The 24584-nt window shown below is 41.7% G+C and overlaps 1 protein-coding gene across 2 annotated transcripts in view; it reads right to left on the reverse strand.

Moving 5' to 3' along the window:
* GTF2F2 (general transcription factor IIF subunit 2) overlaps nucleotides 1-23725 on the reverse strand; it is an 82887-nt gene extending 59162 nt beyond the window's left edge. The window contains exons 1-5 of one of the 2 annotated variants that reach the window (XM_088521036.1): nucleotides 23631-23725; nucleotides 20790-20863; nucleotides 20271-20289; nucleotides 18821-18965; nucleotides 11401-11439 (exon numbers count right to left, since the gene is read on the reverse strand). In XM_088521036.1, coding sequence (XP_088377162.1) covers nucleotides 11401-11439; nucleotides 18821-18965; nucleotides 20271-20289; nucleotides 20790-20863; nucleotides 23631-23696 — 343 coding nt within the window. In that variant the 5' untranslated portion in view covers nucleotides 23697-23725. The remainder of the gene's footprint in view (nucleotides 1-11400; nucleotides 11440-18820; nucleotides 18966-20270; nucleotides 20290-20789; nucleotides 20864-23630) is intronic. The other variant, XM_088521037.1, reaches the window with a different exon arrangement.
* Nucleotides 23726-24584: the final 859 nt, after the last annotated feature.

Consider the following 24584-nt stretch of genomic DNA (forward strand, 5'->3'; position numbering starts at 1 on the left):
GGTAAATTCCTGATAATCAAAGAAGAGTTTGTGTGTCCCAAAACTTTTCTAAGCTTGTCCAAAATCATTAACTATCTAAAAACAAACAAAAAAAAAAAGCAAAATATAACTCTTTATAAACCCATGTCTTTTACATTCCTATGCCATCCAAGCTAGAAGCCTAATACTATGTAGTGTATGTGTTTTTTCCCAAATAAATTATTTTCACATTCAAAAATGTCTTCAGAAGTATCTTCAAAAAACCTCATTAACCATTAATCTTGTACATATGACAATCTCTAGGACTTTTGTGCAAAGTAGATGTGAAAGCTCACCAGAAAAATTCAAACTCTGCAGGTTTTCTCAGAACTCGAAACACTGCTGCACTGAACAAGTCATGAAAAAAAATCTGTATACTTACTGTACATGAGGTAGAAATACTGACTAGACAATCTAAAAAAAGCTCCACAACTGATCTACGAGTTGGAAAGACGCATGCTCGCAGTGCTGTCAAATACATAACCTATCAAAGCACAAAGTCTGGAGGAGGCTGTTGCTTCTGAGATGTCAAATCATCCATTTTCTCTGAAATGCTTTTGGTTCTAACCTTCAGTTATAATGATTATTTGACTGAGATATAAAATGTTTGTACAGTGTAAAAGAAAAAAAAAGAATAATTACTTTCAATTTCAAATGATCAATAAAATAAACTGTGGTTGTTTGCCTTTTGATTGGACTCTCAGGAGGACACATATCAAGGAACTGCCAGCAGTTTAATATCAAAGAACAGCACCAGATTTTCATCGTGGAATGACTGCACTCACGGAAAAGCAGCAGAGAATTTGATGGTTCTGCATTTGTTACATTTGCCTTTGCAAAAAAGAAATTCATACACACACCGGTAATCTCAGACAATACCCACACTCTCTGAAACACCTTGTAAGAGTACTTTGCAGCTATTCTTCTGAAATTCATTGGAGACCTTTCATTTGCCAGGCCACTGGTTCAGAGTACCTATTCCCCTCTTATTCTCTGAAAAAGAAAAAGCAGTTGAACACCATTCTTTTATCTGTAGTGAAAATGCATATATCTAATTATAAGTAAAAAGGAATTCCTCTGCTGTTGTATTTTTGCCTTTTAAAATACAACAATCATTACATTAAACATCTTCCACTGCAAATTTTTCTATCTCTGTGTCAATTACACTGACATCAATGGCATAGATGTTAATCTGCCATACAGCACCTGCAGCAACACTAACTTCAATCTTGTGTTTCTTTCTCATTTTCATGAGTGCCCATGTTTGTACAAGTGTTAGGATTTGAAAATTTTATGTGCTGTCTCTGGTCGAGGGCACCTCACTCAGCTGCTTCATTTGCACAGCAGAAACAGAAGGCAGATGGGGAACAGGAAAAACTTTCTCTCTGCTATTTACATTGAAAAAAAAAAACCTTGCAAACATGTTGAATCATATCGTATCTGCTACGATCAGATGCTTCAAACTATTTATAAGCTTGAACAATTTTTCAAACCAAGAGGGGATCTTCTTTTGGCATATAAAGAAAGTGACCATGTAGAACTTCCATACTGTGAATACTGAAGTTGCCTTTTCAGTCTGCAGATGCTCACCAACAAATGCATGTTGCATATGATCACTGTTACTTACGTTGATGCTTCTGCTCCACTACTGTAGACTATGCTGGGAAAGGTAACTGGTTACATAGAAGCTAATTTTTCAGTCTTTAAGTTGAAAGTTGCATCCCTGATTCTACTCTGGCAAAGGTAAAGCTGCAGAGTCGAGTGTGAAAGTTAGAAATACCAACATTGTTCTGAATTTACTTGGCAGACGATAAACATGCAAGGTATTCCTATTCCTCTTTCTCTCATTAAGAGTTAGATCACAAAATTGCCCTACAAGTAACAGAAAAGAATTGTAATTTTCGTAATTTCTCCAACGATCTTCAATTGCTCAGGTAAGAGCAGTAAGCAGGGTAGGAGTAACAAGCTGCCCACGCTGGGCCCCCAAGCTAAGACTCAGCTTGATGCCTTGCGCTGGGTCAGCTCCTCCCGCGTGGAAGGAGGGCAGCCCAGGGGGCAGCTCAGGAAAGGCAGCGAGCTGAAGGCGCCACGACACCCACTGTGGACAAAGAATATCCTCGTGTCTCGTGAACGCCCCCAACGGCTGCCTCTAGGAACCAAAACTGACCAACGTGCCGTCGTGCAGCCTCCTCCCACACCTGTAGGCCCAACGTTTCCATGAGCAGAGACGAAGCCGATCCCGCGGCAGCACAGCTGTCACAGCATCACTTATTCGCCTTGTTTCTACCTAAAAGCAAGCATGGGTGCAAGAGGTTCCCAATGTGATTGTGAGCTCTGTCTCCAGCCCCTCGTCCTTCACCCATCTGGTCAGAACGCCCATTCTTGATGCTCTGACCATCACACCGCCCTGCTCATCCCTCTGATCTTGCTTGCCTCCAGCACCACGCATGTTTGCGTTCTTCTTTTCGCAGGGGTTTTGACAGGGCCTGGGCATCATTCTGGCTCCTAAGAAGAGGAATTAGTAACGACATTGGCCAAAGGCAGAGGCCTAAGAACAGGACAAACATGCACGATGCTCCCTCAAGTCTCTTGCTCTCCAATCACTAACTGCCAGGGAGCCAGATGTGGTTCCTGGAGCCAGCCTGGATGCTACAGGATACCCAGGCAGTGCAAAAGGCTGTATTAAAGCTATTGCTGTGTAAAATCAGTGCCTGTCTGCCTGGTGACCAGTGTTCCACAGCATCATAACTGCACCACTGACATTTTCATGCACTTGTGTCTTATTTTCAATTGTATTTTTGCATTTGGGTGGGTGGCAACTGGTCACGTCTTTCTAAAGGTAGCTAAGATGTATTTACACCCAAGAAGCAAAACAACATTACAACATCCTTAGCACCAATGACTGCCATGGGCGCTTCCCCTGTGAGTTAAAAGCTTGACAGATTTTATGTTCAGTAAAATGGGAACAGCTTAAGAAACGTTTCATCCTCCTCTTCTTACCACTAGTACAAGCAGAATGATGGCAGACAACAAATATTACAATTTAATAATGGCAGTGCCACACGCAAGAATTTGTTTATTTGGGTAAAAAGGTCAGACTGCCCTAATTCTGCTGCAAAATAAATCAACAATGGGGAATTAACCTGAGTATCTGAGAAAATACTCTTTTTTGGGGGAGAGGGGGCTGGAAATATTTCAGCTTTGCTAGATAGCTATTATCTATCTGTTTTACAAAGCAAGGCTTACAAATGCTTACATTGACAATAAGTGATGATATTTTTTTTTTTAAAAAAGGTATTTTCTCAGGAGGATACAGGGTTATGTTATTTACTAGGTTTTCTAGGAAAGCAATTGATAAGGCAGCAGAAACCTGAGACCAGTAAGTTAATATCATGGTCTTAAAATTACTTTTGAAATGGACCTTCTGTAAGTACGAGGTATTGGTATGACACACAAAGCTGTCTTAAAATGCTGCCTCTGTAAGTCACCATTTACAATACAATGCCAGAAAATGAGAAGTGAGGCAAGAGGAGGCAGAGGGAAGGGTACGATGACCCCCGAGGAACGGAGGTGTCGGGATGAGCAGGCTGTCTGAAAAGGAAAACGCAGTTGCCTTCCAAAAGAAATCGCACAATATCCTATGGAACTAGCGGGTAGATTTCCCTAAAAACGTGCAGGGTAGCAGCACCACACACCGCTAAAGCAACAGTCTCCAGAAAAAGCCGGTTCTCCCTGCACTGGAGTTTAACATCACCGCCGCTACCATTTAACACCACGTTTGCTCATTTTAGGCTGCGGAAGAGAATGCTGCTCGGCTGCCTCAGAAACCAAACTGTTCGCAGAACCAGCGCAATAATTATAGCAGTAAACAACAGCCACTCACTTAAAACATTATTAGAACACGATGACATTCAGCTTCAACACATTAAGGCTTTAAAACCAAATAATGAGAGGATGACTGTTACAAACCAATCCGTGCTGCAGGTCTGTAGCCTCCTCCTGACTGTGCCAGGAACGACTGCAGCACTGCCTTGCTTTCTGGTGTGCTGCCTTTTGGGGAGATTGAGCGGTTTTCTGGGAGTTCATGAAACCTAGGATTATTTTATATTAAAGGGGGCTCCTCTTCTTTCAGTCCAAGAGCTATTTCAGGTACTTTTACAGCCAGGTAACTAGGTTTTCCCAGGATACATCTATTTTTTTCCCCTTTTTCCCCAGGCAGGTGAAGGTCCTGGGGGTCAGGAGAGGGGCAGGCAGGGCGCAATGCAGCGAGACGTGACAGCAGCTGAGGACGAGGCGACAAGGAGGAGGGCAGAGGGACTCTGTGACAGCGACTGTCACCTTGGGGCCTCTGGGCGAAGGGAGATGCCCACGCACTGCAACACCAAGGCCGTGCGAGGCAAGCGACCGCTCTAATTAACTCAGAACTACTCAGAAAGTCGTCATCCTCTGACTTCTCGTATGACAGATTTCAGAAAGGCAATTTCCTTCTTGTTTTCGTTTCTGCAGAAGTCAGAGGGATGGCAAGATTCACATTTCTTACTCGTTAATGCACAGTCTCGAGCTACAGATCCACCGCTGCGGCTACACAGACAGCTGTTTGCTGTCTTCGGAGCGGTCTGGGGTTTGCACCATGGTGAACAGATGAAGGAAAAGACAGGTCAGAGGCGGGTACAGACTCTCTCAATTAGTAATGAAAAATTAAGTCAACAAACTAGCAACAAACAGACTAAGCATCAAAACCTTGTAAACAGAATAAGCAACTGTAGCACCAAGCCGAGTCATTTATTGCCTCTCTACTACTTAAATAAAGCCTTTGGCAAGCATTAGGAAATAAGGCAGTACATTTTCTCCATGCTGAAATCCGGTAATCTTGTAGAAGACAAATTAAAGGTCCTGCAGGCCAAGTTGATAAAAATCAGCAAGACAGAGAAGCATTCCTGGGGGACTATTCTTACCAGTACCAACTTTATCTAAGGCCTGCAGCACTGCCAAGTCTTGTGATACCGCTAACACATTTCCAAAAACACACAACAAGATGTTCTTTCCCGACGGCGCCCCGATGAGGCGTGTGGGCCGTTCTGCGCCCTCTCGCACGATGATAAATGAACTCTACGCACAACTCTCCCACCGCACGCGCAGAGACGGGGATTTTCGGCCTCGCCGCCACAGCAGGGCCCCATGCGGCTCCTACTCATGCGGCGTCAGGGGTGTCTGCAAGGTGCTGGGCCTGGAAAAGCCCCCGGGCTCGGCGGGAGCAGCAGGAGAGCTCCACAAGGCTGCTCCTCACCTCAAGAGCGCGCCGAGCTCGCGGCCCACAGCGCGGCTCCCGCAACGGTCACGCACCGCCTCAGAAGGCGGCTCTGGCCTTGGCCTCCACTGCTGCTCCCCTCCAAGGTTACCTTCGGGTCAAACCTGCTCCTCCAGGTGGCTAAGGTTACTGGGTTATGCCATGTTTCTTTTTATTAAATTAAGCTAAGTTTTCTTTTTTCCACCAAAAGCACTTTGTGGTGACTGGGGAGAGAATGGAAAAGATTGTTAAGGGCCAAAGCTTATTACTGGCTCCATGTTTTAAAGACACAGATTTTACAGGTTGGGAGGAAAATACGTCATCACAGAACTAGATGAAGTGATGGTACTATTGCAGGGAAAAAGGTCTATAAAAGGTTAAAAAGAAGAAACTTCACTTATCCATGATGCAAGCTAACAACACTACAGAACTGCTACCTAATGAGAGAGAGAAAAGAGGCGAAAAAAAAAAGAGGTGGAAAAATAGAATATGAGAGTAAGGGTCAGACTGCCTTGCCCAGGATCTTATTCCCACCACAGAGGCCAAAAAGGGGTACCCACAGAGAAACCCAAGAGCAGCACAAGCCCAGAGGATTCTCCCGCCGCCGCCGTGTTCGGCCAGCAGCCACGCGCAGCCTGGGCTCCTCGCGCGAGACGCGCTCCCCGCAGCCCAGCGGGGTTTCCTTCCGCACACCCCCCCAGCTCCCCCAGCTCAGGCAAACCCTCAGCATCCGCCACATCTTCTGGCTTGGTGTTCCGCGGTTTAAAAGCATTTTGTGTGCAGGGCTACCCTTGTGTGTGTGCTTTTAAAAACCCTCCTGCTAGCTTCGCATCTGCTACACACCGGTCTTTCACAAGCCAAGGCGGCCGGCGTTGGATCTCCCTGTCCCCTTGGACCCACCATTCAAGACTAAATTAGACCTGGGAAGGCTGATGATGGAATCCACCTACTGTGGGCTATTTATTTATTACTTGTTTTTTAAACTGGATGATATTTGAGATGTATTTTAATTGCAACCGAAAGACAGATTTCTGCAAGCTAAATACATCACAGCCGCTCAGTCCAAAAGATAAATATTAGAAAGTTCACACAATATACTAAAGAGTAGTCCATTAAATACAATACTTCTGTAAGTTTAATGCAAGTTTTTTTTAAAAAAAAAAAAAAAAAAAACACAATACAGCTCTAATCACTGACTAACTCCACGTGGTTTTGGCTGTCCTGTCAGCGCCGCTTCCTCGATTCTCCAAAAAGGTTATTACAGCCAGTATAATAGACTTTGACTGTATATTTCTTAGAGCAGAAATGGGTGCATCTATGTATATTTTAACAGCTACAAATGAAGGTTCATTGCTGAATACCGCTCCTAGAAAACTACTGAAAAGTTCATTATGTAAATTTTTATTGTACTTTTCTGCCAAAGGAAAGCAGTTAAATTTCCATCACAAAAACTCTACAGCTGGGAAACAGCACATTCCATATCTAAATTATTTTCAACACTGAGGCTTGAGCTAATATTTAAACTAGGGATTATTGCTTTACTCCTCTTGATCATTTCCCCCCATCACCATTACTTTTGTTTTTGAAGTATAATTAATATTTTAGTCCCTTACACGGAAGAAAACAAATGTGAGCCTGAGAGCAGTTGTAAGCAGTTCTGTGACACAGAATAAGAACTCTGTGCCTTTTCAAAGAAATTGCAAAATTTACCTCATGTAGTTCAGTGTTTATGGAAGTGCTTATGCTGAATTTCAGATATTTCAAAATGTATAATTCAACACCTGAAAACTTTTAAACAATTATCTTTATTGTAATATCCAAAACTGAGGTAAGTGTGATCTGCAGACAATTCAGGTTTAATATATTTGTGTTCACAAATGTACATTTGCAACTAGTGAAATTTTAATACCAGATTCATGTTATAGTAGCTATGGCACCTAATAATAATTTATTCCTTTTGCCCAAAATCAAATAGGAAATGGTCTCAATATGGCTTTCTGCTCACTAGAATGCATAATATGACTGCCAATGGGTTTAGGAAAAGGGGTGACTAACACCTTCCCCTAAAGCACATTAAGTTTGGATGGCCACTATTTGCTCTGGACTTACACCAGACTCTAACACCTGAAATCTGGATTCAACAGCAGTGCACGTGGCTTCCAGCAGGCCCAGACTCTCCAGTGAGTATGTGTATATAACATTCCCTGATGTACATGCTCCTGAACAAAAAGATCAATCTGTAGTTTGCACACAGAGCTGATAGACACACACATCTAAAAGAAATATTACACTCTCAAAATTACTTCCACGAGGCCAAGGCAACATTATAATCAATTGCTGCCCACGCAGCTTCAATTTACTGCCTTTCCACAAGGACGGTACATCAGCATCAGCACCCCTGCTTGCAGCAGAACATGTTTCTTTAGCAGCACCCCTCTTAGCAGACCATAGAGGCTGCAGGCAGCAACCTCTGTACATTTTTATTTTGCAGAGGAGGAAAATCTACTCATCCCATGAGACCCTTCTCACTATAAAGCATTTCACGGAGATGAAGTGCTCAATGAAGTGCTCATAGAGACAGGCGGAGGGCCCACCCAGAGCCACCCACAACGGAACAGCAGAAGCAGAAGGTACATTTTAGACCTCTTTGGCACTTGCCTTACACAGAGGGCACCTTTAATCGATGAAATGACTTGGTTTTCACAGCTTCTGTCACCGCTGGTAGCACTTAGAGGTATTCACACACAACTTGTCACACTGGTCATGCAAAAGAGACATGCGAACGGGAGTCACACACACATACTTAGCTTAAATTACTCAGCCTCACATAAGAACCAGTAGAGATTATTCTCATTTCATTTTTTCTTTAGCTGACTAACTCACAAGCTTTCTTTTACGCTGAACACCAAACAGCCTCCAAGCACTACACAATGTTGACTGAAGCCCTGAGCACTGTTTATCGGTTTGTACTAATCTAATCAAATAGGATTTCTGCATGTCATCATCAAACAGCCTATGCAAAAGAAAAATAGTTTAGGTAAACCCGTTTCAGATATTTCTTAATTCCTGACCATTTGGATGGTAACCTTATCTAGCAAGTCTTGGATGATGCTACCAGAAGTTTACATGGGTTCAGAAACCAAGAGGAATATACCATAGAAGAAAAATCCATGAGGGCCATTTAAATGAAATTACATCACCTCCAGCTTTGGAGCTCTCCGAGCTGTAAATCATTAAAGGCTGCAAGAAGTGTTTTGGGAAGACATGACTATTTGCTTTGTTTTTTTACTCTTCTCTAAGCATCTGCTATTGACCACCTCTGGAGCCAGATGGATCTTTGGTTTGACCCAGCATCTCTCTCCACGCAGCATCAAACTGGGTGAAAATGTTGGCATCGTCCTGCCTTTGGTTCACAACTGTCCCAGCAATAAATGTGACTAAAAATATCATAGCATTAATGATTAATAACTTAGGGAAAAAAAAAGGAAAATTGACAGTATCCTAATAATCTAGAAAGACTGAGGAACTTCTTAAGAAAGAAAATCCAAAAATTTCTGAAGGTTAGCTGCAGTCTTTTAACATTATAACCGTCTCATTCCTTTTCTTCTCTTTCCCTGTTTTTATTACAGTAATATCTAAAAGCAGTCATTAGGGTCTTATTATCCTAAAAAACTACACAGAGATATAAAGGGTTCATTATTGCCTCAAAAATACTTGCTGTAGGCCAATATAAAGTACATAAATGGTGAAAGGGGACACTCAAGCTGAATTACACAAAGGGTAGTTTGGAAAAGGTCATCTGAGCTCCATGATGGTTTTGAGAGAAAAAGAAATGCAACTGATCATTAATATTTTCCCTTTAAATGACATTAAATCTTCCCTTAAATGCTCATGCTCCTGACTAAAGCAAAATTACAGACAAGACCCAAGAAAACACTTTATTTCTCTGACTTTTCTACGTTCTGCTATTTAGATTGACAAATAAACGTGTGGTTATCTTGCATGATTTAACCAGGACAAGAAAGAGAGCGAAAGAGCAAAAAGCTGACAACTAGTTCAAATAAATAAAAGTCAAACCAAAAATAAGGGAAAACTCCTTCAATTAGAGATTAAGGTGACGTAAACATTACAATTGTGACTTGTACCAGCAGTTAAATTCTCAAGATCTACTTCACAGGTAACATCTCACAGCAGTAAATCTCTGTTTTCTAGTGACATAAAATACTAATCTCTAGAAACCTGGGCTTTATTACCTTAAAGTCACATCAGAATTAAAATATAATCAGAGTACGCAGATCTTAACAAGTAGCTGAAAAACATGTCACACTATAAAATACACCTGGGATGCAGCATGAGTCTACGGGCTATAACATCTCTACCACTAGCCAAAAATCTTTGCCACTATAAGCCACTAGAACCAAAGGCATCTCGATATTAAAAAGAATACATTTCCATCTCAAAAATCTAAAAACAATACTCCTATCTACACACAAAATAAGGATATGCTATTGGCAATCTTGAAGCTGACATGCAACTCAAATAAAACTCAAATATTAGGGAAATAAAAAACAGACATCTCCATATAGTATCTGAAAAAATACATTCCATAAATCACTTCCAAAACCTCCTCGAGTTAGGACTGTGTTCAAGGACACTTCCTTGTGAAAGGTGGGGGTATGGGACGCCTTCCAGGCCATCTACTGTCTCTGCCACTGCTCTTTGTGATTGCCAGCCCAGTGCCAGCTACCCCTAATCTGCACACACCGTAAGAAATCCTTCTACCAACAAGACTGAGATTTGTCTGTGTACTTTGCATCAGCCGTGTGGAGTTTTCCCGGCTCTTGTTAATACTATCACTCATTCATTCTAGGACATAAATGATATTTGTGAAACATCACTTTATTTAATAAAAGCAAAAGTTACTTTCCTTACATACTGCCTGACACTGTAAAATTCTCATGCTGTTAAGCACCTGCATGGGGGAATATCACGTAAGCCCAAAGAATAAATTGGAATGGAACAGAGCAGGCTTGGACCACGCAGCCTTGAGAGAGCTCTACTCAGACTCCTAGGGAACTGCACTCACAGAATCCCAGGATGGTTGAGGTAAGAAAGGACCTCTAGAGATCATCTAGTCCAACCCCCTGCTCCAGCAGGGACTCCCAGAGCACGTGGCACAGGGTGGCATCCAAGTGGGTTTGGAAGATCTCCAGAGAAGGAGACTCCACAGCCTCTCTGGGCAGCCTGTTCCAGGGCTCTGTCACTTGCCTAGACCTGTCTCAGAACAAGCCAGACCCTCTCTGGAGCTCTCTCTCACCTGGCCATAAGAGAAGACCTGGGTACACTGACTCAGACCTGCAAATTATTTAGATTCCAAGCCTACTTGATACAAGCATGCTGTTGATAAAAAAAGATATCTACCTTCTGAAGGCAATATATATTCAACATTCATTTGCTTCTTCCAGTGGTGTAAAATATTTCTGCTGAAGCAGTTAGAGTTGCAGTAACACAGCTGGAATGTATAACAGTACTGAAAGTATCAAGACACTGCTGGACTGACATAACTGGCAAGTGATGTCACCAAACCAACAACTCTTCCTCTTCTCTGACACCACAGAACATAATAATCTTTCACAGGCATTAAGAAACTGAATAAAAATACCAGAACACTATTTTTCTGACTGCAAATGAAAAGCAAAATGAAAACTCTAAACCTTTATAAATCCGCCACAAATTTTCCAGTTAAGAGGGAAGAAGTAAAACTACAAGATGCAAGCAGATAATGAACCTAAAGAGATCAGAAATATGAAACCAAAAGTTTAAAAATGTAATTTTTAGAATCTCTTTTAAAGCCTATCTTCATCATTATATACTTTTTTCATTTAAATAAAACATGAACAATTTAAGCCTTTTGCTGTAGCAATCAGTTTATTAAGTCGTTTCTCAATTTTACGATACTCTACCCCAGAAATAAAACAAAAAAGAAAAACAACAAGAAATTGGTAGATAAAAAAAAAAGAAAAAGAAAACAGAACTGAAAAACCGCAGTCATAGATTGTTTCTTAAGTGTTTCAAATAAAGTGTCCCACACTCACCAGCGCCGCTGCTTTCAGATTTTTCTTCTGGGTGGCTTTCTGGAAAAAAAACAAATGAACAAAAAAGGAAACATAATGTTTCTGTGTTGTTTATTTGAAATTAAATCTATGAAGTGGATTGAAAAACAAAGAAGAAGAAATTATAAAAATCATAATCACTGAGTTCACTGTCTACAAATTTATTTTTTGAAAAATAACCTGCCACAGGATGCTACAGAAATCTCCTTTAGTGCTCAAACTCACAACACATCTTAAATGGGACTCCAACAGACCTCTGATTGAGCTCTGCATGACTGAACTTACATATTTTTATAAAGTCAGAATGAGGGTTACGCTTAAGCAATGAGCAGCACCCATTCATCTCACTAGGCTCTCTGGTCAATTAAAATTATTTTCTATATAATTTAAAAAATCAGGATTCTGAAAAGTGCTTAGAATTAGCATGGCCAACTTGCTAAGTACGAAGAAAAATACAGAATGAGAAATACAACCTATTCAACAGCACAGAGAATCAGAACATGTAAGAAGGAAGGAAGGAAGGAGTGGTCAAGTGACTTGTCAAAAAACCCCCTCGGTTCAATGGCAAAGGCAGAATCCACAAGGAGCTTCCCATGCCAGATCACAACCCAGCCTATAAGAAATGAGAGCTGGGGGGTGCATTTTCACAAACTGAGCCTTAAAAAGTATAGAAGTTCATCAGTCTAAAAACTGACTGCTCCTTAGTTTTACATATCTCCTAAGGTTGAGAATAAAAAGAGCATTTGCACTTATCTGAAATACATTCTACCATTTTCAAAGTGTATTTGTCCTTAGCTTTCAATTCAGACACATCGTAGCTACCGTTACAGCTTGTTTACTTACAGCCCAGAGTGAATTATTGATGTAACTCGGCGAGTAATTTTTGAGTTCAGTTAGTCTGAACCTTTTGTGCTGTTTACAGGCTGGGTACTGCCCGAATTGAAAACGTGACGTATTTTACAAAAGTTTTTTCTTGTCCACTGGTTCTTCCATACCTGGGAACACTTTTCCCATGGAAAAGACTGACAACCTGAGGCCTAATGTAAGTGGAAAAAGCCTCTCACAGATCCCCTTTTCTTGGGCATTCACTGTTGTTAGTCTTAGCAGACGAAGACATGTGTTTACTCGCTGAGAAAACACAGTTATAACACAGGCTCTTCCTGCCCATAAGCATTCCCAAAGTGAGGGAAGATCCTTGGCAATGTTCAAGCCCATTTGCAAGAGGGCCCGCTGCATGAAAAAGATGTACTTTTTCATTCACATTCTTCTTGAGCATTTGGCTCACTTACAGTGTAAGTTATAACTCAAGTAATATCCTAGCTCAGATATAGTGTTCAGAAAAACTCACGAGACACTCAAAAATAAATAAGACTTACTGAAGAAACATAAATTTGGTATGCATACATACTAAGGTAGCAGTCTCTAATTGGATCAACATATAAGCAGTTGGATTTTAAAGCTATTTCTCTAAGCGATTTTTTTTATTATTATTATTTTGGGTTACATATCTCCTTCTTAAAAATCTTCTCAATACAACTGCCAAGAGCAAATTAAATGAAGTAGTATAGTGCTCTGTTTACTTCATATATCTATTCATCCACCCAGATTAAAGCTGCTCAGCCTCCTCCACAGCATGAAAGATTCCCAGATATACATCAACAGGACTTGACATTTTTACTCATACATCGGTGAGACTGTAAAAAGCAAAGAAATGTAAAGTCACCGAAGTAGTCACAAAGCCAATTCCATTCTGATCACAGTGAGTCCATTCTAACATGCCATAAATTTTGTACATTACGTTCCTCTAAACAATTTAAATTCATACAAGAATTAATAAGGTAGAGTTGTAACAACAAAAGTGGAAAAAATAGGAGCTTACCCCTGACAACCAGCTGAACCCACTTTGCAGTAATTTGTTAGTCACACAAAACTCATATGAAGCAGGTAAATAATTAACCTGCCCATTTCTAGAGATGAAGAAGAACGATGATATAAAGAGCTGTGTTTTTTCTTTTTTTAAATGGACTGCATGCCACAGTAATAGTAGTGCAGCTTGACCCACTAAAATACTGCCTGTTTGAGCAACATGATCTGCTCTTCCAACGGGGGGTTGCATCTCCTTCACGATCCTCAGAAATAGGTGGAAACCACAGAACTGAAAGGCTGCTGGTGCTGCCATTCCTCTTGATCAGGGCTGCCATGGGTTCTCCTCTCCTGCTGCTAGCAGGAGAGGCACAACCTCCATGGCCAGACTGCAAGATGCTGCAGCACAACCTCCATGGCCAGACTGCAAGATGCTGCAGCATCTAGAGCAAAAAAGACCTCAGAGCCTTTCAAAGGCTACAGCATTTTGAAGGCTGTTAGTTAACAGCTTCGCAAGTAGAGAAGACTGGAAAGTACTGTAAAAGTAAACAGGTATTTATTAGTAAAATCTCCTCTGCACATTTCATTAAATGGCTGGAGGTATTTGATACTTCAAAGACACGAGCCAATAGTGACAAACTTGAAATACAATTCTGAATATTCATTTTGACTGGAATACAATAATGCAAGTTATACGAAGAATACGATTCATGCATAAACTCTAAAAACAGTTCCTCTCTCACTATGCAATTTGTACTAAAAAAAAATGGAGGTGAGAATATTTGAGGGGAGAGAGAATAAAGAAGCTACTCTAAGGAAAACTCCCAGGAGTATCTACATTATTGAATAGAATTACAGAAACACTGCATTTCTTTAATTGAGATTCTGAAAGAAGAGAAGGAAGAGTCAGGAAAATGGACAAAAATGTAATGTGAAGAACCAGAAATCTTCCGTGACTCTCGAAACAAGGAAACAATCCCCGCACGAACGCCTCTCGGAGAGACAGCTCTGGGAATTCCATTCTGTCACATAATGGAATTCCCAAAATACATTTTACTCATCCATCAGTAAGACGGAACAAGTATGAAGAAATTTAAAGTCACCAAAATAGGCATTAAGGCAATCCCATTTGTGAAGGGGGAGCTGTGAAGATAAACTCAGGAATTCCAATAAAATTAGTCATCTCACCCAACTTTACAGAAATAATTTACACTTGGCTCGTGCCTACAGGGTAACATCTTTCTATCCACCTATCCCTTAAAAGGTTGGGGTGCAATTGCCTGCCAAGGTCTGTATCTTCCCAAGACATGTTAGCAGTACATTCACCAAGCAATATTTCCCAAACTAGCTCTGTAAGAAACTTTGCTCATTGTCTTTAATACAGCTTTTTGTTTTTATTTAGAGACAACAATATTAAACTACCTGCTGGCAGAAAAATGATGCAAGAGGCAATTACAGCAGTAAGCAAACTAGTTCATAACCACAGTGAGCAAAGTTTACTGTTAAATATTTAACAAAAGCACATTCTCATTTCTCCAACAAGGATAGAAACTGTCAAAAAATGTCACTTTCTCCTGCCAGGGTGCCTGCCAGTAGAAAGCTCAGGAAAAGAAATACATACAACCATCAAACTCAGTATCTCCCTTGAAGAATTCTTAGCTATAAATGCATAAGAAAAAATTCATTTTGCTCAAAACAGCACATCAAAATATATGCAAAATGCTCTCTTTTCCTCCCGCCCCAAAAATTACAACTGTGATAACTGATGACAAAGATAAGATAAAATGACTGGAAGCACAAATAGCATTGTTGCATAGCAACTGTTGATGTACATATGGTGATGTTTATGGAACAGACTGTAGTTCATATTTAATGCAAAAAAAAAAAAAAAAAAAAATAAAATCAGCCTAGATGGCAAGACCCTGACAGCAAGAGACAACTGCTACTAGGATCCTTCTGCAAGCCTCAAAAGCCACGTTGCCCCCAAGCTCCCTTACACCTTGGGACCCTCGGGAACTCTGCTGCAGGTCGCCGTGCCTCGCACTCACATCCATGTTTGTGGAGGAAGTGGGGAACAAACACACGGATGCATGAGATCTGGCAGACGAGAGCAGTTTTGGGGAAGCAGGTATTTGTTCCAGCCCTGGATCAAGCTCTTTCCACAATGTGATTTCTTCCAGTTGTCCAGCCAGTAGCTGAACAGGGTATTTGGCACCAAATATTTCTGTAGTCCATAATACTACTCTGCTTTATTTGTTACTGTCATACAGGAACAGGAGGGGAAAAGGTGAATGGTGCAGAACCCCAGAGTGAGTCAATATCGTAAGTGCAGGGTATGAAAACAAGCCTAGACCAGATTTTTTAATGCTATATAGGATAGGATCCACTTTATCTTACTATTAGTTCAGATCTAATACATGTCCTGCAGAATACCAAGAAACAGGGATTAATTAGACCATGGACATGAATGGCACCTCAGAAGTGCTGATTTCTGTCCATCAACTAATGGGGGACCACCCGAGTTGCAGAGGTTTACAACATAAATATCAGCATTTGCTAGAGGTGTCCTCCTCCCCAGCTGCTACCTGTTATCGTCTTCAAAAGCATCCAAGCACCTTACTACCTCGGCACAGATTTACTCCAAAAGGCAGACTTCAATCCAGAAGACAACCCTATATGAAAAACTGAAATAATTTATTGTGACTACAACAATTTGACCAAGTGCTGAACTCGTCAGAATGTGTAAATTCACTGCAGCATCTTCCCTCGTGACCAAAGATTTCAGGGGCAGCTCTGTCACCCCTCATGCATTTTCTGAGCCAAGAAGACGGTTATCACAACATTAGAATCCCAGGATTAGAGGACAGCAGATAGAAAAGATCTTTGCTCTCTGAATATGTTCCAGAAAAAAAAAGGCAAAAAAAGAGGAAAATATATATAATATTAAATATATAGGATATTTAATATTTTATTATATATTTACATATTTATATAAAAGAAACCAAATCATTTTATACAATTTGTTTCTTTTAGGTAAGTTAAGTCCTCAAGATACTGCATGGAAGCAACAACATATGAAACACTTATTAAGCCGTATTTCATTCACATTATTCCTCAAGGTGGTCCCTTCCAGATGCAACATTAGAAATTCCACGTGCAATTCCACACCAGCCTAATCTTTTGCCCACTTTCAGAATCAGCATATCTGTTCTGTCATGCATTTCATAAAAGAAAAAGGCGCAATATCACCAATGCATTTCACAAAAATATACAGACTATAATTAAAAAAAAAAAAGTGGACAAAAGAATTAATGGATTTTTATGTCCCATGACTATCTCTTACTACTGATGTTTAAAGAAAGGCAAGCTTTGAGCATGTCTTTTCCCATGGTTGATCCAATTATGATGGTTCTTTTCCATGTGGGCTCTGGCATCAGATGAGGCTTGAACTTGCACCTCAGCCTTGCTGCTCCCAGAGCAGCTCGTCCCACTCTTCACCCAGCTGCTTTCACACTAACTCACATGCACTGTGACACCTGCTGAAACTGCCATGGAGCTGGGGACATACAGGAGATTTACATTCAAGCACAAGAGCACTGCTGCACGGACACGATTTCCGCAAGAAATTGGGCTGAGACCAAGGATACATGTGTCCCATTTATTTTTACAAAAAAAAAAAAAAAAAAAAAGTCATGCAAGAAAAACACATTCAAAATTTATATTTGCTTGTTTTGCCAATGCCATCCTTAGTACAACAGCAACATCTTTTAGCCACTTTGCATTGATGCAAGTTTCATGCAAACCCCCTGATTACCTGTCATGCTTGCTGATCTCCAGCAAAAGCAATTCTGAAGGTCTGTGATTCCTCAGGGCTTCCCTCCAAACACTTCAGATTTCAGCAATTACTATTTGCCCCTGATTAATATTATAACTTCTGCTTTACAGATACGTGGTCCCCACATAACATTTTGTAGCTGTTACGAAATATCAAATGTTTTAACCGATTAAATGAAAACAGTGCAGCTTTTAAGCAGCTAGCAGTCTCAAGACAATGGAATTACAGATGGTAAAACAGAAATAAATAGGCAACTTCCAGCCAGGGCATAAAGAAGGGAGAAAGGACAAGCTATCAGTGAAATGTTTGTAACTTTTTGAAAAATTGGTCAGCTACAATTCTTTCTCACTCATTGAATAAAACATCACACTCTCACTTCAGCAGTTATTATCAGCCTGAAGATGAGAAGGCTTCAATGGGATGCAAGGTGTACTTCTCCCCAAAAGAAATTCCACTTTGGATGAAACAATGAATACGCAGCCATTTTTAAAAAAATAAATTTAAACAGCACATGCCCTAAATAAAAATAGAAAACATAAATAAGGGCACCCACGAGTTTGTTTCTCCCCTTAAAATCACGTCTGCCATTATGAAGTTCAAAACTAGATGATGTTACAACTGAAAAGAAACACAGCTAAATTCTGACACCACAAAATGGCCCTTTTTATCATTATATTTACTAAAATGCTGTAAAATTTAACAGAGTTAACAGCTTCTTGCTATGGGAGAATCAGGACACACGTGTTTTTGGGTGAGCTGTCACAGTTCTGAATTGAGGACAAAAAGGCAGTTTGCCTTAACTGGTACTATTGCATACATTTATAAGTATCTGCTTTTAAGACACTTTTGACAATGGATCAAACTGTAGAGCTTCCTGCCCCACAGCAGACAGAAATATCACAGATCTGTCTCCTGAGGACACCAAAACCCAGAACTGAGATTTCTTCTATTCTGCTAAGCTCTGCAGCCATCTTACCTTCCTCCCCTCTAACATCCCAAACAAGGCTACGTCATTCCAGTACAAAACCTTACAGCATATATAACACCAGCAGCTACCTTAAGGCTACCATGCACTGTAGGAGACGTAACCTTGATTATGCAACTTGCTGACGATGCACAGCTACCAAACTATACTTAAGGTAGGCCAAAAAACTGGAATTCAGTGAGGAGAATGATGATGACCCTGCTGTTGCACTGTATTATGACCTTGCTAAGCTTAAATTGCAGTTTCACTTTTGCAGAAGAAAAAATCGGTGAACAGATGTTGTGTTTACCACTAAAATGGATCTTTTCAACTGCGTAAGAAGAGAATTGTCATTCTTATGGAACTGAATTCATAGCAGAGACGAGTTCAACAAAAAAAGAGTATTATTTCACCTGAAAAGCATATGGAAACACAAAAGAATTTTTCTACTGAATACTCCTGAAAGGGGAATACACAATGCACCACACTCCGGACTCTTTCCGTATTCTCTTCAACAGACCCACAATGGAAATTACAAGATAACCCTACCTGGAGAACTAAAATCAGTTGCTCAATCAGATGCAGAAAGCAGCAGCCACAATAAAAGAGTAATATGTACGAAGGAAACCACAAAACAAAGATGAAATCTTACTTCTGAAAGTCTTCCAGCCTTTATCACATCCACTTCATTGAAATCATGTACACTGGAATTGTAATAAATAACTTTAATCTTGACTTACCTACTGAGCTTTCTGTGAACACTGTTAAGGTCTGTCCTCCCACACTTTGCAAAAGAAATGGATGTTCCCTGGGTGCACTGACTGAAGCAGGTTTTCCTCCAATATCATTGATGCTTGCAAGCTCTTCATTCAAAGTAAATGACACCTAACGGTCACAATTACCACAATGTTACCAAACACACTAAATTACACAGCTTTTAAGAATTATGGGGAAACAGAAAGAGAGAAAAAACAAGCGGTACAGCACATTGCTATTTTAAAATACAAAAGGTGGGAAAAGAATCTTAATACATCGATCTCTTGTTGAAATGCAGTAGGAAACATTTTACACTACTTTCTCTTGACTTCAAAAGAACAATTTTGTTTTGCTTATGGGGAAAAAAAAAAGTAATTCATAAATGTTTCTCAGAGAGCATTCAGTACAAGTGCTTCGGGGTGTTTCACACAGCCAATTTGGTTCCTGAGTGGCAATGCGTCCCAGCAAGTGCGACCAGCCTGGGAGTCCCAGCAGCAGTTTGGATACAGTTCCTTTGCCATGTTTACAGCAGATGCTCAACCGAAGAGCTGGGGAAGCTCCAGGGATGCTGAGTAACCAACACCCTCAGCCACGGGACAAAGCAAGAATCCTGAGCAGGGTGCACAGCACCTAGTGCAGTGTTTTTCCTGTAAATCCTGTTTAGGATCACCCCACTATCCAACAGGAGCAGCCCTAGGAAGTCATCTGTTTTCACTGGGTTCCTCACCACTCAGCGCTACCAAGTCTGCAAAATGTACGTTTTAGTTTTCATCCACTTCAAGATATTGGTGTGAAGCCATAAAATGAGGAAGACTGGCCCAAAGTGCAGGCTCAAAAAGTCTAACCAAACTTTCAACCTTCAGTGGAAGTTTCTCCTAAAAGAGTTTGGCCAGGTTCAAATGGCCAATACAACTTGCTTCCCTCTGGAGTTTCTCTCCAGTTCAACATGAAAGACCCACCTGGTAATTTAAGTAATTCTAGCTAATGCAACTTCCCTTACCTCCTGTAATATTTAATGGAAACAACAAATTCCAAATATAACATGAAATATTCTCTAAAACTGCACCCCTCCATTTCCAGCTTGTTTTATCATTATCATTCTTTGCTTTAATACAGCCTTTTGCACTAGAGCCCCTCAAAGTATTTAGAGAGGGGGCTGTGACTATCACTGCTGCCTACAGAGGGGTGAACAAACACAGGGAGACAAAGAGGCTTGATGAAAGCCCTGCAGCAAACCTGGGGACAGATCTACAAACAGAATTCTCTCTTCCTGGCTCCCTGGTACTACTTCTTAACAGGTATAACTAGAAAAAAAAAAAGAAAAGAAAAAAAAAACCCACAAAAGAAAAAGGTATCAGAAACCAGCATGTTCTAAACAATTTCAGAATTCAAAATACAACATATTCACCACCTTCGTATTTAGCAATTACTTACTTCTGTTCTTCCTTGATTTCTGCAAAAGAAAATATTTATTGTTTTAGTTTCCATAGTCTATTTCCACAAGTTAGTTCCCTGATAACAAAGTAAAATTAAATTCTAGCATTGTACTCATTTTAGCTCCTCAGCTGCTCAATTTCTCTCGATGCTGATGCCCGAGAATAAATGGGGAAAGTCAGCAGAGGAGACTAGAAGCAACAAAGTAGCACATTTACCAAGTGTAAGGAGATTCTCCAGTTAGATGTGCATATTTCTTGGCTCTATGAAAACAACCATCACATACCAGGATACAGCTGCTCCCCAGTATACTTCCAGATATGGATCTGTTTATTATGTATATATTGAATAAAAACTAGACAGCGGCTGTCTTTCAGTTTTCACAGAAATATGCACACGTTTGCAAGAAACGGGATTATGTAATCTGAGATATGCAACACAATCTACTTTGCTGCAGGTAACTTCCTCTATGTCAACAGTCTAAAAATTGCAACCAGCAAAGGTACAAAAAAGGCTTACTTGGCAATCCTTAGTTTCCCCACTTCACCTCTTCCTGAAGCTTTATTCCACTGCTGTGACAAATATTTGGGGACCTAAAAAAAAAAAAAAAAAAAAAAAAAAGACAACAGATTTCAATAAAGTGTGTACAAAAGCTTATTTTAAATGCTTTCAAACTTACTGTTGCAGCACAGTCTAAATATAGCAGATAATATATTCTATTAGGGAGAGAAACAAGAAAATCGTAGGATAAAAAGAAGCAGATACCGTATGTTGGTCCTAAATGAAGGAAAAATCCTATGTATCTCAAATCTCAAATATGATTAGCTGAACAAAGAGCATCAATGTTGTACTTCTGAACTAAGAAGTACCAGTGATTTTATCCTGGTGGCTTTTTATAGAGGCTGAGCATGGCACATTAATACAACACGAGTGAAATGGGAGCAACTTCTCCCTCCACACACACCACAGATTCAGAAGCTCCATCACACCGAGAAGCCTCATACCTGACTATGGAGAACTGAACCATAGGATTTTCAAGGGAGATGGAAATCAGAGAAACATTTCCTAAAGGAAGCAGCTGAAAGCAGCCTAACAGAAATCAACTTTCTTCCGTAAACTCTTCCTTTCTAAGGAGAAAGTAGCTGTCACTACGAGAACATTATCCCAGAGAAGCAAAGCGGTCTCCATGTCTGGAACAACAGCGGACTGAAAAACCATTTTACTGCTCCAGTGCCATGCACCAAACAGCATTCAGGATTTTGAATCTCTTTTTCTGTATACACTCATGACACATAAGGAAAAATGATTTTTTTTTTTTTTAATCGGGAGCAACAGCTCTCCTGGCACAGGAAAGTTTGTTCTGGCCCACATAGCCCAGAGCTGCTGGAAACACCAATTCCCACTTAGAAAAGCCTCCAGGCAATGCAGCTTGTGAGACACAGCCAGGAAAAATGCATGATAACCAGGCAGCAGCATATTCTTCTGCTTCAAGCACCAAAGCGGAACTTCGTGATCAGATTTTTGTCTGGATTAAAACTAAGTCTTAACTCACCAGTGGGGAGGCTGAGTCTATGACAGAAGAGGTGCTGACAAACAGTAACCTAGTCAGTTGTTATGGCTCAAGTGAACTTAATAATAACCTCATCTTTTTCTGATCTTCATGAAAAACAGATGTCATTTTTGTACTGGTGTTTAGCACTTTCCGTAGTCTCACACTGTCCTTACAAAGTAAGGTGGAATAGCTAGAAAATTCCCCTGTCCTTCCATTACTCAGTGGAAAAAAAAAAAATAGTCCATGTTCCAACTCTTAATATTGGGTCAAAAACGTCTCAAATGAATGACAGAAAGCAATTAATTGGCACAATCTACTGATTTATGGGTTCTCCCTCCCCGCAACAGGTTTTGACACGGCAGCTTTCTCCACATTTCACAGCACACTGGATGCTGCTCTCTCCCCAAAGCCTGCGCCAAGCCAGAACACGGGCTGTGCCATGTGCTCTGCCTCTCAGAGCGGCAACACGACCCCACGCTCGCACCCAACCTGGACGTAACCTTTACAGCCAGCTAATAACACGCACACTCAGCACGCACAAACACCACTGCTTTAGCTAAACATCCCCAAACCACAGGCTAAAATCCACAGCGGCTCCATGCTCACGGCTTAAGCAATCCCAGGAAAGATAAGCAAGGTCTTGCACGCTGCACGCATCCTAAGTGACCGCTTTCTTTTTGCCTTGGCCTGGTAAAAATGTAACCTGCGGAGAACAACTGGTTTTCAGAATCTTAACTGCCCTTGAAATAGTGTAGAGAAAACGAGAGGGCCCTGCTTTCAGAGAGCAAAATGAGTCTGCAAAGACTCTGAGGGCTTTGAAAGCTGCGCACCCACTGAAAGCCCGGCTTGCGGAAAGCACGTAACAAATGCCACAGTTAAAGGCTACTCAACATGCCCAAGACAAGAGGTCTTTCTTCTTGGATAAGTATTACTCTTCAAAAAAAAAAAATTAGTCATATAATAAGAAATCTGTTTTTTACTGCATGCCAAGTAGTCTTTCAGCAATACAGCACATGCTACAAAGAAACTAAATGAGGAAAGGTTTTTCTTGTTCTTTTTTTCCCATTTATTTGTTTTTGAGTAGAACTTACATTGCTCATCCTCAAAACAAACATAAGTGCAGCCCCACTGTCCTAGCTCTGATGATTAAAAGCACCTGTCGCTTGCAAGGTTAGAACCAGGGGAATCCAAAGGACAAAACCCTGCAGGCACCTTGCTATGGTGTATCAGTGCTGGTAACGAACAGGCCAGAAAACCAACAAATCCTAAATGCAGGCCACGAGCATGAACGGTTACACTAACGGAGGGAAGACGGATATTTAAGGGTTGCAGATAGCCCCGTTTTCTCATTAAACCAGGCAGCACCCTGTGCTCACAGGGCAGCATCATCCATTTCAGACACATCTGAAAACTCCTGGCTGGCTTAAAAGGTGACAACTCCCCAAAATGGCAAACCCACGTCAAACTAATGGATATCTGAGTTCAGCATCCCATCCCCAAGGAGGCCAGCAGCAAACGCTTAGGGATAAATAGGGAAACAAGCCAAGAACAGGTATTTTCCCAGCAAGCTGTTCCAATTCTGCTGGGTTTCCTGTGAATGGAAGCAGCTTCCCTTCTCACTACCCTCTTTCCTCGCCCCACTTGGCCTCCTGGCACCTCGAGCAGAGCCCGGGCACCCGCAACACCCCGTGGCAAAACCCCCAGGCTCCAACCGCGTCTTGCGCGGCCCCCTCTGCCCTTCCCGGCCGCGCGGGGCCGCGCGGGGCCTGGGCCTGGGCCCGGCGGGGTGCCCGCGGGCGGCCTCTCACCTTCACGAGCCACATGCCCGTGTTCTGCTTGGCCCCGCTCAGGTCCAGCTCGCCCTTCTCGCTCATGGCGGCGGCGGGAGGGCCGGGGGCGGCCCCGAGCGGCCGGGAAAGGCGGAACGCGGCGCCCGGCGCCTTCCTGCCGCTGCTCCCGCGCCGCCGCCCGGACGCACACGGGGCACGCGCCGCGGAGGGACGGTGGCCGCCGCGGACCAACTTCCTCCGCCCGGCGTGGCACTCGGTGGGGCCGCGGGTTCGAGGCCCCGGGCCGGCGGGGCGGGCTCCGACCTGGGCTCAGGGGACAACTGAAAGGGGCGTAAAAGGTGATAGTGGATATCTGCAACGGGGCGCTTGCGTCAGGGAGCAGCAAAATAGTGGATGGATGGAGTCTCTTACACCACAAAAATGCCTTATATCAGGGCAGATTTGAGCAAACTGCTCCTGCTTTGAGACAGGAGTATTGCCTTTGGGGAGCCTCTGTATTATCCCTTTCAACCTTATTTTGTGTTTCTGTCCCTGTCACCAAGGAAGCTTTCCACATCTCCAGGCTAATTTTCCCAAGTTGCAGCTAAAAATCATAATTTCTCCTTCAGCTCATGGTGGTTGTGGGAAGCGCTTTATTGCCTCCCTTTCTGCAGCTACCCGTGACTGCTCTGACTCTCTTTGGTGTCTCCCCACTGCACTGAAGAAACCTAATTCATTCCATTTTGCCTCATAGACCATATTTTTCTCCACCTCTGGCTGTTCCCACTGCTTTCCGAGCCCTCTGCAGCTCTGCTTTACACCCTGCTCGAAGTGCACTGCCCGGTAATGAAGGACATACCCTGCCCGAGCCTGCACCAGCAGCGGGTAGAGAATAATTGTGATACAAAACGCAGAAACGGCCTCGTTTCTACATCCTGGCATGATAGCCTTGCTTTCTAACCATATGCAAACACCAAGATAACAGAAGAGGGA

This window comes from Tinamus guttatus, unplaced genomic scaffold, assembly GCF_059628265.1.
Source record: "Tinamus guttatus ecotype Peru unplaced genomic scaffold, ASM5962826v1 Tinamus_guttatus_pri_ptg000112l, whole genome shotgun sequence".
Classification (NCBI taxonomy): domain Eukaryota; kingdom Metazoa; phylum Chordata; class Aves; order Tinamiformes; family Tinamidae; genus Tinamus; species Tinamus guttatus.